Genomic DNA, 14,800 nt, shown 5'->3' on the forward strand with positions numbered 1-14,800 from the left:
TGTTTAGAACATAATTCTTTTGTGGGTTCCTTTTCGGTCTGGCTGTGGTATATTCTTTTAGCTCTCTTGGCGCTGTCGAGGGCGTGGCGAGTCTACAAGAAAAAGACTGCACCGTGGAGGGCTTAAATGCCGGAAGGCAGGATATTTTTAATTCTATCAGTGGCCTGCGGAGGATTAGCCCCCCACGCAGACGCCTTGTAGTACTGTTGGGGAGAAGCGTTGTGTTACGACCCTAATAACGGCTACAAAATTATTCATAGAAGGCTATACTAGAGGATCGGCTACCGGTTTTCTGCACCCGGAAAAAGGGCGTAGAGAGAGTTGAAAATGATCATCACAAGAGATAATCTTTATGAAGCGGTGGGCGTCACTGAAAGATTCAAAGACTGAAGGAGACAAAAGAAGAGAATCAAAAAACAAACAATATGTTATTGAATAGATAACAGACTAAAATTTTGCATTTTAATTTTAGCATACACGTTCACATTTAAACGAGCAGGCTCACTGGTGAAATGTGTCTAAATAAAGTACTTACTACTTTACTTACTTCCTTACAAACTGAAACAAACAAACAAACAAACAGAGGTATCGGCAGCCGTGACTAGCCCCGTGGGGTTTATACGGGGAATTTTCCGCTCTAAGGGGCCGCGTGCAAACCCTTTTCGTTGTAAATCAACCATTTTCACAGAAAGGTAACCCTTTCAGATATATACCTTCCATAGAAAATGGTACCCCTTTCATATGACTGAGAAACAAAGGCAGATGATTCAAGATATATTATAACTGACCTTAGCTAAGTTTCTCCGCTCCAGTAACTTAGGCTAGCGAAATTCTTATTTACCGTTTTTAATAGTTCGAACCTAAAAAAAAAAAGCGTTCCCTTTTCGGACAGTCCAAACAACTTCTGTCACTATTACGCCCTGAAAAGCAACAGAGCACCTCTGAGTTATTTTTTATACGATGACAAAGCCGTGAGAAACTGAGAGCGAACGACATTAAAACGATTGAGAATAAGACTAACAACACTGCATATTGCATACGATATCCGGAAGCCTAATTCATTTAATTTGGTGATCAGTAAAAGCAAAGTACAAAACGGCTATTTGATTCAGTTTGCTAGGGAGGCTAGGCCCGGCAGACAAACATAAGGCTAACATATAATAATTATATGCTCAGTGGCCTCTAAAAGAAACCATGTCTGTAAACATGGTGAACAGTGAAAGTTAACAATTCTACCAATTTTAGCGGGTCCTATCCAAGTAGTTCTATCCAAGTGGAAGAACGCTGTTGATTAAAAGTTCGATTTTCGTGTAAAATGAGTGCGCGAGAAACTCGCGCGAGTAGTTCTCGATGTTTGTGTCTGTGACCCTGTATAAGATGTCACTTAACATTTAATTCTTCTACTAATTTTAAAGAGTTCCTTCCAGAATCGATGGAGTTTTTGCCCAAGTATCAGCACATTATTAATTATTTAGACGTATTTCTTTTAGCCAATTTTTCGTGCAGGAAGTCTCGCGCGAGTGAGTCCGGCGTGACATAACGCACGATCTCTCAATGATTGGCCAATCTCGTGACAACAAAGAAACTTCCGTTCCGTGACGTTCCGTGACGTGAATCCGGCGTCATTTCGTAATAACAGTCATTTTCGTTTCGTTTCGCGATCAAAATCCGTAATTGAGTCACTAAGTAATTTATTTCATTCAACATGGATACAACTGTAGATGTGGAAATTTCGACATCAAACAATGAACGAACAAGACTTATTCCGAAAAGCAGTTCTCGAAGAGTCTTATGCGCTACATTAATTTCTGTTTGGGGGACGCTTAGCTTTGGATTCTGTGTAGGTTATTCCTCTCCGGCCTCGTATGATTTGGAGTCAGTCGCGAGTCAAGATATCCGTTTGAGTAGCTCACAGCAATCCTGGTTTTCGGTAAGTGTCAGTGATAGTAAACATTCAAAAGGTTTGTGATTATTAACGTTATAATTGTATACGAGATTATAAGGGATTTTCTCTTTAATACGCCATATTAGCAGGTTGTAGTGATGGTTTATGACGAAGTAACCGACTTTCAACTTCGTACCCCTAGGGTAGCGAACGGGGGCGGGGAAGGGGGAGGTGGAGGGGGAGGCGGAGGGGATATGATCTCCGGTTTCACACACGAATTAAGACCAGCGCCACCAGCGCAAGTTGCAAGGAAGCGTTCGTACAAGGCATTTCATGGCCACAGTGCGAAAATGGAACTCGAGAGCATTTTTCTTTTGTTGAGCGAAATAACGGCGGCTAGAAAATGACAAGCCCATCTCTCGCGACCGGCGATGCGATTTTTGACTCTATCACGGCTAACCGAAACATCTTAAAACATATGACTTCCCTTTTTGCTCTTCTCTACATGGTCCGGATCGATATTTTCCATAGTGCTTACCGAGGTCTTTATTCTCGTTGCAGTCTTTGATAGCAGTCGGCGCTTTATTTGGAGGAATCATCGCAGGAAAGGCAGTCAGCCTGATTGGTAGAAAATTCACCATCATCCTCGGCGCCATACCTTTCGAGCTGGGGTGGCTTCTGATTTTCTATGCAAGGAATCATCTGATGCTGTACGCTGGGAGGATCTTCACAGGAGTAGGATGTGGCATAGAGACATTAGCTGTTTCGGTGAGTTGTAATTACTGTCTGACCTGCGAACAGGTTCGTTAGCCGATGTGTAACCCGGAAGAATAGGGCATAACGAAAAACGGCGAGTCGTAAATAGGCATATAGTCTCCCATAGCCAAAACAGACGCTGTTTGGGTTTGTGACGCAATCTATCCCTCCCAAAAACGCGTGACGTGCCCAAGGAGCGTTCTGAGTTAGAGGTTCTGAGCTTCTAAGTTTCTGAGAGGACTGACGTCTTCGCGAGGTGGTCCTTCCTAGACTCCGCTCGATTAGCTAGCTTTTTTTCCGACCCCCAACCCCTTCCTCGTAAGAGAATGGCAGTCATAGAGATTGCCCAGGTCTGATCATAGAAAATATTGCATGTAGATCCTCTTCTCCTCCCTGTCCGAAAATCGGCTAGGAAGGCATGACTTCAAAACCCGCTCAGGCCATAATTTCTTTATAAGGCCGAGTTGCGACTGTTCAATTTGCAAAACATGTAGCAATAAGCATAATTTGTAAAAAAAAAAAAAACAATGTTACTTTTGCAGGTCTATATAGCTGAGATCTCCCCAGCTCGCCTACGTGGAATGCTTGGCGCAATGAATCAACTAGCTGTGACATTAGGAATTATACTAGCTTATTTAGCAGGATATTTCTTCTACTGGGACTGGTTGGCATTGCTTGGGTGCATTCCATCAGCGCTGCTGTTCATAATGATGTTCTGGATGCCAGAGAGCCCTCGATGGTACCTCGAGAAAAACCGGAAAAGCGATGCGTTGAAATCGTTGCTGTGGTTACGTGGATCTCAGACTGGTATCGAGGATGAATGTCGCGAGACTGAGGCTACACTAGGTAAGGTCATTTTTGATTGACAGCGGCGTAGCTAAGGGGGGGTCCTGGGGTGCCCGTGACCCTCCCTTTTGTAAGCCTTTTTCTAAGCAAACAACCTACAACAGGTGGCGAAAACGACAGGACAATCTGGTGAGTACCCTGACTTTGAAACTGTGTGACCCCCCCTTTGAAAACTCCTGGCTACACCCCTAGTTGCGAGTGAAGTCTGTGCGGGTCAGACCTGTTCGTGTTTGAATGAGATTTGAGGAAGGTGAAATTCTAAAGAGTGTCGTAAAAAGATGTCAGTATGTAGTGTTTTGCCAAACACATCACACAGACAAACAACACAACAAACCAATGTGAAGTCGACTAAAAGGTGCTCAACTCGTGGACAGCGCGGGAAAAATGTATCCGGTGCCTACTGCCGCGGTAAAACACCTTGACGTCACGAGTTGGTCGCACCTGCCCACGAGAACACAAATTAAATACGTGTAAACAAAGATTCGAATGGGTTTGATTTCATCATGACTGATTTAATAACCCTTTCACTCAGCCTTCGTATGTTGTCATAACGCGGTTTCGTTTGTTTTTATCCCTACAGAACTCCACGGACAAATTCAATATCAAGAATTCTTCACTGCTCCAGTTGTCAAGCCTGTCTTGATCAGTGTTGGTCTGTTATGCCTACAGCAAGTCACTGGAATCAACGCAGTGTTGTTTAACGCCGCGAACATTTTTTCTAAAGCAGGTCTCAGTGATCCGAAGCTTGTTTCCTTTCCTATCAGCATAGTACAACTCGTTGGTACATTGATTGCCTGTTTTCTTGTGGACAAAATCGGAAGGCGCCTCCTTCTATGGACAAATGCCCTTGGCATGGCAATCTCTCTAATAGGCCTTGGTATTTATTTCAAAATCTACCAAACTACAATTGCAATTTCTTGGCTTTCCATTTTGACTTCGGTTCTGTTCAGTTTCTTTTTCTCCCTGGCTTGGGGCCCAGTTCCCTGGGTCGTCATGGCAGAGATAATCCCCCTTAGAGCGCGTGGAGTGGGTACCAGCCTTGCCACTATAATATGCTGGATAATGTTTTTCCTCGTTACCAAGACATACGTGACACTGGAGTCTGCGTTCGGAAATCAAGGCGCTTGTTGGTTTTATGCCGCATGGTGTTGTGTTGCCTTTGTTATCGTTGTCCTTTTTGTACCTGAAACAAAGGGGAAAACGCTAGAAGAGATAGAAGCGAGCTTTCATAATTCTCAGTAAAAGCTCCGTTAAACTCGCTCCACTGAAGAAAACCAAGTTCGTATATGGAGTACCCTCTACCTCGTTCCCAATGTCCAGCCCAGGATCCTCCGAGTCTTCGGTCAGCAGTTAGTTACCGAAAGACTGAGCCCGCGATTTTTAAGACAGGAGGTGTTGCTAAGCAACATGATTTAATCTGAAGGCTACAAAATGAGGATATGAATTTCGTAGTTCTTGCTTTTTCTAGTAGGTCATCGAGAATCAGAAAATAACTTATGTATGGACATTTTAGGGGTCAGTTTTGGCCAATGGGTGCTAGTCCATTACAAAACGTGGAGGAATCTTTATAGTTTCCAGTAGTTTAGTGGCCGCCATTTTGCAACAGAAAGTATCCTGGCTTACATATTTTTCTTCACGGACAGTTCCTCTGGTTTTACCGTTGGGACGGGGCGGGGGGGGACCTCTCATAGCTACATTTCCTTTGATGAGGATTTTACAGATATTTGATACTGTTTAATCCCATTTTCTGGGTTTTAACAACGTTTTAAAGATTATTTAATGTTTATGTTATGGAAACGACGGGAGGACATTACTATATATTTTTTACCATCTTCATCTCGTTTTTAAGGACAAAAATGTATTTAAAGTTGATTATTTATTATATATTATATTATTGCACTTCCGTATAGTTATTAGTATAGTTATTTTAAAATTTTCAGATTAAACCAACTTTTTAATTTATAAAATAACTGAGCAATTACTTGTGCTCTCTTTGGTTTGTTTAGACTCAAACTTGACTCGTGACTCGAACTTGACCGAGGTCGGCTTGACTCGATTATGTTACGATACAACTCGTCCTTACTGGCCAAAAGATGTTTAAAAACATGGCATGTTCATTCTTGTTTACTTTGTTTTCAATTACTTTAATAAGCTAGCTGACGCATTTGGACAGTATACATATTATACTGTAAAACTCTTTCAAATTAACTTGTAACGAAACCTACTACCAAATAGTGATGAAACCGGCTGATCGCTAATCAGAAGGGAAAACGCGTCCAAGAAGCTTTCATGTCTTTCGAATTCATTGATTTCCTTACCATAGTTGGTGCAAGATCCATAAAAAGAAATTTAAAAAAATAGCACGTCAGCTGACACGTTTTGTGGACGGCTTTCCCCCCTCAAATCCAGCCAAACATAAGACTTTTTTGACTGAGAAAATTTTCCACCTGAGCGAAATTAAACCTCCACTCATTCTCCTCATATTCCTGATTAGCTGAAAGTCTGTTTCAACAGAGTATTCGTGAAATACGAACAAAGTCTCTTATCAAACCGCACTTCTCTACTTTCGTTCAAGATGTTCCATGAGCCGGGATTGCGTGACTTCATGATAGTCCTGCCGATCATATGCCAGTCTTATGATTGAAGCGTGACTCAGCAAACTCGCGAGAGGTACCTGCAAAACTAGGACGAATGAAATTTCTGTTCCTTTGAAGTCTTGGAGTGTGCCGATCCGAAAGCATATCTTAATCAACAATTCCCATTTGTTTCTTTTGGTAAAACCCCTGGAGCCTCTGATCAGTCAAATCGAAAAACACATTTTTCATCAGTTTCATTCTAAATGGATACAGGTGTAGATGGGGAGTTACCGACATCGCTCGATGAACGAACCACGCTCATTCCAAAAATCAGTTCTAGAAGAGTGATATGCGCTACGCTGATCTCTATTTGGGGCACGTTTAGCTTTGGCTATTCCTTGGGGTATTCCTCGCCGGCTTCGTACGATTTGCAGTCAAATTCGAGCGCCAGCGTGGATGTCCGTTTAGACAGCTCCCAGCAATCGTGGTTTTCGGTAAGTGTCACTGTGAATACGTTCAGAGGGATTGTGAACATTAGAAAAGGGTAAGGGTTTTTTGTCATTTTATTCTATTATAATTACTATTTTCTCTTACGCCGTTAGCGGTATGGAGCTTCCCCGGCCGGCAGTCGGTTTTCCACAGTTACGTCACGCTACAGCTATGGTCTACCGTCCACACTAATCCGTCGCGAAAACGGAGCTTTTCCAAAAAAGCTCTTCAAACTGGAGGAATTTGAAAATGCCGGCTTTTCGTTTTAGTGTGGACTGTTAACATTTTGAAAACGGAGCTTTTCGAAAACAATGGGTCACGATAATCATATGATTCCCTGCCCGAGGTTACTCAATATCCAAAATGACAGGTGATTGTTGCGTTTTTAAATTCCTCCGGCGTAGTGTTACGGAGGCCTTCTTTGTCAGTACACAGTTACCTTCGTGCTTAATGATTGCGGCGTTATAAATCAAAATAGTGCACAGACTAATGAGAATTCGAAGACTGCATAGTCTTTTGTAGCCTAGTTTTTCAATTTTAAATTTTATAGTCTAGTTTTTGTCTTTTATTGAATAGATAACATATTTAAATTTTAAATTTTAATTTAGCATACACGTTCACATTAATTTAAACGAACCCCAGGCTCACTAGTCAAATGTGTCTAAATAAAGTACTTACTTACTTTTACTACTGCATGATGAATTATGTCACTCAATACGTCCACATACTCAGTTGTAACGAGAGAGGAACAATAAAATATTCGTTTGGGACCACATGAAGTGTCCGCAATTCCGCAATAACGGGAGTCCGTTCCGATATATCGGAAAGTAGATTCCATAATTTTCATAGTACTTGGCTCTTAATAGCGCGATATCCGTAATTGTGGGGTGTGCTCAAGGCGAGATTTTACTGTATTGAGGAGTGAAGAAAGAAGATGCCCTTTGATGGACTAATCCCGGGTCACGAGGTCAATGCTATTGAGAGTAACGCGCGAAGTGGAACGAGTGCGCGCAAACTTCGCGTCTATTGGTTTGGTTTGGAGGACAGTAATAGATTTTTTGCTCCTTGCCACAGGCAACAATAATTTCTATTTTGAGCTCATTTTTGTAATTATTAGATAATTACACCTTGAATAGGCATATAAATATGATTTTAGCTCACAACCTCGTTCCCAGGGTCTTTTCCCCCCGCCCTCAAGCCAGGGAAAAGACCCTGGGAACGAGGTTGTTTATCTCAGTACCCCGGCATGGTCAATCGAACCCAATCGAACTAAATTTCAATCGCAGTCAATGGAAGGCAATCTAATGGATTGAGTTCGATTCGACTCGATTTTGTTCGATTAGTTCGGAAATCGAACTCTCGCAAAGTTCAGTGTTCGATTTCCGAACTCAATCGAACTCAATCTACGGATCGAGTTCGATTGAGTTCGATTTCTGAACGTTCCCCGGATTGACCATGCCGGGCTATATTGAAATTAAAGTTCGAGCAGAAGAACTTAATTAACCAGTTGGTTTTCTTGTTAGCTCCCCATACAGTCTTTAAAGTACTATATTATATGGCTAGCTCCCTGAGCGGGCAAGATGATTCAAATCCTGCGCTAGTCATTGGCTACCCGAGAGGGCAAGATGGATCTATCTTGCCCGCTCGGGACTACCGCCGTGTCCCGCAAGAAAAATTTCCCCAAAAGCCATATAATAAATCCTTTATTGACCAAGCTTGTTAGGTCAAGATGGCTGGATATTGGCCTCGTTCTCTTTTTGCGAGTTTATGGACCTCGACTCCGTCTCGGTCCATAGACAAGCAAAGAAAGACCTTGGCCAATATCCAGCCATCTTGACCTCACACTTGGTCAATAACCCATACATATTGGCAGCAGGTAAGACTATGATCTAGTCTCTTGCAGCGGGAAATTGAAAGGAAAACAAGGAAGGAGAAATCAATGAAGCATGTGACCGTATTAAGTGTAAGGGAACGTACAAAACATATGACTTCGGATCCCTTGTGACCCAGCTGTTTATATCGTCAGAAACGATAACTTCCGTAATGCTTATACAGCCCCTTCTTCTTATTGTAGTCTTTGGTAGCCATAGGCGCCTTATTTGGAGGAGTCATTGGAGGAAAGGCAGTCGACCTGATTGGTCGAAAATTTGCCATCATCGTTGGCTCCATACCTTTCGCGTTGGGATGGCTTTTGATTTTCCTTGCTAAGAACCGCGCGATGCTGTATACTGGCAGAATCTTCACAGGTGTAGGATGTGGCATAGAGACATTAGCTGTTGCGGTGAGTTATTATAGGTATTAAGCGGGTTCTAGTCTCCTGCGCAGTAGCTCGGGATAGTCAGCTCTCTAGTCCCCAGTCATCTGTTTTTTTTTTTTTCCTTTCCAGTTCCTTGCACGCTTTCCTCATTTCCTCTCCTACACGGTCAAGGCCGCACGAAAGAGACTGGCTGCGGAATGGAGAGAGGGATAAATGGAAGACTGAGCCAGACTTTACTCGTCGGTCTGCGTTCGACTCGATCTAGTCCTAAAGTTTTTCTCCCCTCCCCATCTAACACCCCCCCCCCCCCGGGACCCTTCCCTTAAAACTGACCCAACTAAAGAACAATTCACAGATCTTTTTGAAGTAAACTACAACAACAAAATAGGTCAAAGTCATCGTGGTTTTCTCGGGTCGGAACACAGAAACTATTACAGACCCTCTTTTTTGTTTCCTGTCGAGTCCGATTATTAGGACCGAATGGTCTCGAATCTCGCTGAAGTCCTAAATTCCTTTAGGCTTTAGCGATTGCTCATTGTGCCAAATTATTGCAGTGATTAACTTTTTTTCATTGACTTTTTGCATTAGTGAAAAATGTTATTTTTGCAGGTCTATATCGCTGAGATCTCCCCAGCTCACCTACGTGGAATGCTTGGGGCAATGAATCAAGTCGCCGTCACATTAGGAATTATACTGGCCTATGTTATTGGATATTTCGTTCTTTGGGACTGGCTAGCCCTGGTTGGTTGTTTCCCCGCGGCGCTACTGTTTGTCCTCATGTTCTTTATGCCAGAGAGTCCTCGATGGTACCTTGAGAAAAACCGGAAAAGCGACGCGTTAAAATCGTTGCTATGGTTACGCGGATCTCAGACTGGTATCGAAGATGAATGTAAGGAAATCGAGGCTACACTAGGTAAAGTCTGTGATTGATACCGGGGTGCATGTAGGTCTTAACGAGTTAGATATGCTCGAAAGAGTGAATATAATGAGACTGAATGGAATTGGAAAGCAAAAATGCCACATATCATGTTGTCAATGCCCTGACAAGCAGAGCCGGGTTGTTCAAAGTCCGATTAAGTTAACCCAGGATTAGCGAGAATTTTGGTTCCATTTTGTAACTTTTCGGTGAAGTTTTCTGTTTATATTGTTTTTCCTTCAGTTTTGAGCTTGAGTAATCTCAAACTACACAAAACATAAGCAGTGGAAAACATTTTTATAGAAGAGAAATTTATACTTGGATTAACTTTTAATCCTAGGTTAGCGTTAACCGGCTTTCGAACAACCCGGCCCAGATGGGACAGTTTACAAAGTCATAACGTACAACTAGTGCCCAGCGCGGAAAAACATTTGAGTAAATCATGTCATAGGTGTCAAAAAACGCGGGAATAAATTTTACCGGTGCCAAAAAGCGCGGACAGTGAAATGTGACTGAGGCCGAAAAGCGCTGGAATAGATGTAAATGTTGCCAAAAAGTGCGGAATAAATGTAACTAGAGTCAAGAAGGCGGGAAGAAATGTAACTGGTGTCAAAATGCGCGGGAGAAATGCAACTGGTGTCAAAAAGCGCGGGAAGAAATGCGACTGGTGCCAAAAAGCGCGGGAATGAATTGAACTAATTCCAAAAAGTGCGGGAGTAAATGTCGTGGTTCCAAAAAGTGCATAGCTAAGTTACTTTTGGCTGAATACAAATACTCCCAATCCCTTCATACTACACAAACTGGAATAAGGTCTGGCAGGTCGACCCTTTCAGTTTGACCTAATCAAGTGCCAATTTAGTGCAAATTCTTTAGAAAGTTTTCCGATCTAGGATGTTTCAAATGGTTCTATTAAGACGTATTGAGAATTGAGAGGATTTTGTCCTTGCACTCAACCGAAGCCGTTAATTTAACGCTCATTTGCTTTTTGCTCTACAGAGCTCCGTGTACAAATTAACTGTCAAGAATTCTTCACTGCTCCAGTAGCCAAGCCTGTCTTAATCAGTGTTGGTCTGCTATTCTTTCAGCAAATCACTGGAATCAATGCAGTGTTGTTTAACGCCGCCGATATTTTCTCTAAAGCAGGTCTCGGTGATCCGAAGCTCGTTTCCCTTCCTGTCAGCTTAGTTGAACTCGCTGGTACTGTGAGTGCTTGTTATCTGGTGGAAAAATTGGGAAGGCGTCTCCTTCTATGGACAAATGCCCTTGGCATGGGAGTCTCTTTGATCGGACTTGGTGTTTATTTCGAAATCTACCAAGCTCACAGTGGAATTTCTTGGCTTTCCATCTTGACTTCGGTTCTGTTCAGTTTCTTTTTCTCACTGGCATGGGGTCCAGTTCCCTTTCTCTACATGGCAGAGGTCATCCCCCTCAGAGCACGTGGAGTGGGTACTAGTCTTGCCACTATGGCAAGCTGGGCGTCGTTGTTCCTCGTTACCAGGACATACGCGAATCTCGAGTCTGCTTTTGGAAATCAAGGCGCTTGTTGGTTTTATGCCGCATGGTGTTGTGTCGCTTTTGTTATCGTTGTCCTTTTTGTACCTGAAACGAAGGGTAAAACGCTAGAGGAGATAGAAGCGAGCTTTAATCCTTGAAAGAAAATTAGATTACAGCTGTTGTGTAACCAGTGCTGCAGCTATTTATAACTGCAATTGAGGGGTGCGTTATTTCTTTATCAGTAATAAGTCAAATTATTCTCGCATTTTGATTGGTTCTTGAAATATGAGATGGAGATTAGGAGAGGCAGCGTGGCTGAGTAGTTGGGACGCCGGACTTGAAATCCGGAGGTCGCGGGTTCAAGTCCCACTCTGACAACACAGCTGGAGTTGTTTCTCGGTAAGCCGTAGTTTATGATCAACTCCTCGGTCATACTTGTAAATAGCCAGCTTTTTAAGCCTATTATGTTTAGTTGATATCACAGTTTGTTTCTTTCAGTTTAAGCAGCATGCCAGTAAACTAGCTAAGTGTAGCTAGGTGTAGCTAGGTGTAGCTAAGCGCATTGACTACTATAAACAAGAGCATTTGAACGTTTTTTTAAAATTACTTCTGATTTATTGGAAGACAGAGGTATCATGATGTCATTAACATTTTTCTGTTTCGTTATAATACAAAACCTATAGATTCCATGTTGCCGTGCGTCTGTTCAGTAATAGATCATAGAAGACGTCTAGATATGGTAAGAACATCAGTGCCTCGGCTATCACCTCGTGTGTGCCTCTTTTTTTTGTTCTTACAACATTTTGACAAAATCTGTGATCTATTACTGAACAGACGCACGGCAACGTGGAATCTATTTGTTAAATAGATGCACGGTTGGAAATAATAGAGTACATATATCCGGATGTTGTGTTGCCCGGGTAATCACCACCACTTCTCAGATGTAAATACTTTCGCTTTTTCATGCTGCATTGTAAACCAAATAGAAGATGATGTTCCATGTTTTCTAAGAAAATAATGATTTTTTAAGGTCTAGAAAAACTGATGAACGCGCTCGAATTTCGCTTGTGCGTCCACCAACAGTTTTTCTAGATCTCCAACGTGGATTGTTTTATTAGAGAACATGGAATACCATCTTTTATTTTGTAAATACAAGTCGGCGTTTGAAGGAAAGCAAGCATTACCTTAATCCCAATCTCGAGCCCAGATTACTCCGCTTTCGTCAGCGGTTGGTTGCCGAAAGACCGAGCCCGCGATTTGTAAGACAGGAGGTGTGTGCCAAGCAACCTAACATATCCCGAAGGACACCAAGAGATTATGATCTAAGTATCATCGTCTCTTAAGGCGACGAGAGAGAGAGAGAGGGAGACAATAAGTCAGTCTAAAACATGTATGTACGTATATTTTTAATACCCCTAAAATCTGACGATACTAACCATACATTTCCAGCATACCATGTTAACTAAGGCCCGGTTCATACGTCGCATTTCTGCCGTGTCGAATTCAATTCAACGAATTAAATTCGACAGAAATTCGACGTCTGAATCGGTGTCGCATTTCTGTTGGATAATGCGACAAGACCAGTCGAACGTGCGGCAGAAATGCGGCAGCCGATTCATACGTCGAATTTCTGCTGTGTCGAATCTAATGCACACATTATGTTAATGTATTGAGCATGCGTAAATGTTTTCCGTCAAAGAAAAAGAAGAAACTTGGCCATTCTCGACCCAATGCAACCTGAACATATTGCAACACATACTGCTCCGTTGTCAGCCTTCTCCTCGTTCCATTGGCGGTCAATTTTTCGCCAAATTAAAGTCCTTCGTCGCTCAGTATTTTCGTCCGCCATATTGCATACTCTACGTCCTATCACTTGAAGTTTCCTTATCGTTCCGTCACAATTAAAAGTACAGTTGTAATTAACAGATTCAAAAGAATTCGTAGTGTGGAAGGAAGAAAGAAAGGATTGACATTGACATATCTTTAGCTATGGTATTTAACAAGTGAATATTCTTTTAAAAAAGGGTATTTCTTAATCATTTTTGTGACCTGCTGTTTCTGCTCGTTGCTCCAGACTACTTTGTGTTTTCAAACGTTTGTTCAAGAACAAATGCAACTTACTAGTCTGCTTTTTGACAATGGGTGACTCCGAACAATGACCAGATGGTTGACGGGTTAATTTTTAAGCGATGACGTATTGTGTGACGTCATCGCTTTATGCTGGCAAGCATGTATTCCTTTGGATAGTGATTTTGCATAGTTTGTCGCGCTCATGTCCGTGTGCTTATGTCGCGCACTTTTTATCCCCCTGTGGAAGCGAAATGCACTCTGGGAGTTCCTCAGCTGCTTTCCTTTGCTGTTTGTAGGTTCAGCAGAGTGCTTTTAATTGTAGCTTTTAAAAGAAGATTTAGGGGTGGATTTTGGTTTAAACAGTATTGGATAAATTTGCGCTCACGGGCAAACTCATAATGAAATATCTTCGATACATACAATTGTAGATAGACAAGCGGGTCGCACACGCGATATGACAAGTCAAGAGAAAATGATTTTCTCTTGGACAAGTATATGGTTAAAACAACAAATTAATTTCCGGTGAGGTAGTTAGCTTTGCCAAATTTCTTTAAAGATAATAAGTTGTTGATTTCAGAGAGAGGAACTTTTCAGCGAAGTGCTTTTTATTTGGGTTGGTACATTTCGCTGACCCCCAGCACATGGACTAACAAGATGGACCTGGTACATGAACTACTTGAATGAACCACCAATGGACTACCCTAAATGTAAACCCCTAAAAATTTCTAGCCCAAAAGTTTAAGAATCAGTTTGTCTGCTCATGTTCCAATTTTCTAGGAACAATTTTTAAACGTCATCGCTTCTGCATGCATTGCGTGCCGTTTATTAAGTTCTGCGAATCAGTGAACAGAAAACATTACATCATGCACTTCAAGTAGGCACTGGAAACGAATAGTTTTTGGTGCTTTATAATTTAGCCGGTTTCGTTGCTATTGTCCTTTACTGACATCTCAGCAAAGAAGGGATCTGTTCAGAAATACAGCTTATTAGTAAAGTTTTAATTCTGCAATATTTAACAGACATGATATTCTCGTCCAGCTGAGCAGTTCAATTTCAAGGAGACTTTCAGGATTTACGCTAACTTCCGTGAAAGGATCAGCAGTTAATGATGGCTCCTTTTCAAACCACGAGTACGGATAAACTTGCAAAGACCCCGTAGCTTTTGCACCACATAAAAACGGAGAGTTGTTTCTAGCAAAAGTGACCCGCATTACTGCGCTGATATTTTAAGCTAGACAGTGTTTACTTAAACTTGTTTGTTTTGTTTTTCTAGAGCCTAAATCATATCTCTTCATATCATTTAAGTTAGACAGTCCATAGCGCGAACCAGATTTAACTTTCGCAACGCAGCTCAACTTCCTGTGACTGCATGCGTTATGAGTTGCAGTTTATTTTTGCCTATTCACAAAATGTAACTTCTCACAGAAAGGTGAATTCCATTTTACTAACTGAATTAATCCATTGATGATTCCAGATTTTATGGATTGTAAACAGCCCAGACACCTATTAAA

The 14,800-nt window shown here is 41.9% G+C and overlaps 2 protein-coding genes across 2 annotated transcripts; both read left to right on the forward strand.

Moving 5' to 3' along the window:
• Positions 1-1,630: 1,630 nt before the first annotated feature.
• Positions 1,631-5,858, forward strand: LOC110068590 (solute carrier family 2, facilitated glucose transporter member 8-like). Its single transcript, XM_020775985.2, has 4 exons — positions 1,631-1,930; positions 2,447-2,653; positions 3,184-3,487; positions 4,068-5,858. The coding sequence occupies exons 1-4, from the start codon at positions 1,706-1,708 to the stop codon at positions 4,727-4,729; spliced, it is 1,398 nt and encodes a 465-aa protein (XP_020631644.2). The 5' UTR covers positions 1,631-1,705; the 3' UTR covers positions 4,730-5,858.
• Positions 5,859-6,132: 274 nt separating this feature from the next.
• On the forward strand, positions 6,133-13,258 carry LOC110068591 (solute carrier family 2, facilitated glucose transporter member 8-like). The gene is made up of 4 exons (XM_020775987.2): positions 6,133-6,557; positions 8,627-8,833; positions 9,419-9,722; positions 10,722-13,258. The coding sequence occupies exons 1-4, from the start codon at positions 6,327-6,329 to the stop codon at positions 11,375-11,377; spliced, it is 1,398 nt and encodes a 465-aa protein (XP_020631646.2). The 5' UTR covers positions 6,133-6,326; the 3' UTR covers positions 11,378-13,258.
• The last annotated feature ends 1,542 nt before the right edge of the window (positions 13,259-14,800 follow it).

Source organism: Orbicella faveolata, unplaced genomic scaffold (assembly GCF_042242905.1).
Source record: "Orbicella faveolata isolate gen_17 unplaced genomic scaffold, um_ofav_v1 contig_4, whole genome shotgun sequence".
NCBI lineage: Eukaryota > Metazoa > Cnidaria > Anthozoa > Scleractinia > Merulinidae > Orbicella > Orbicella faveolata.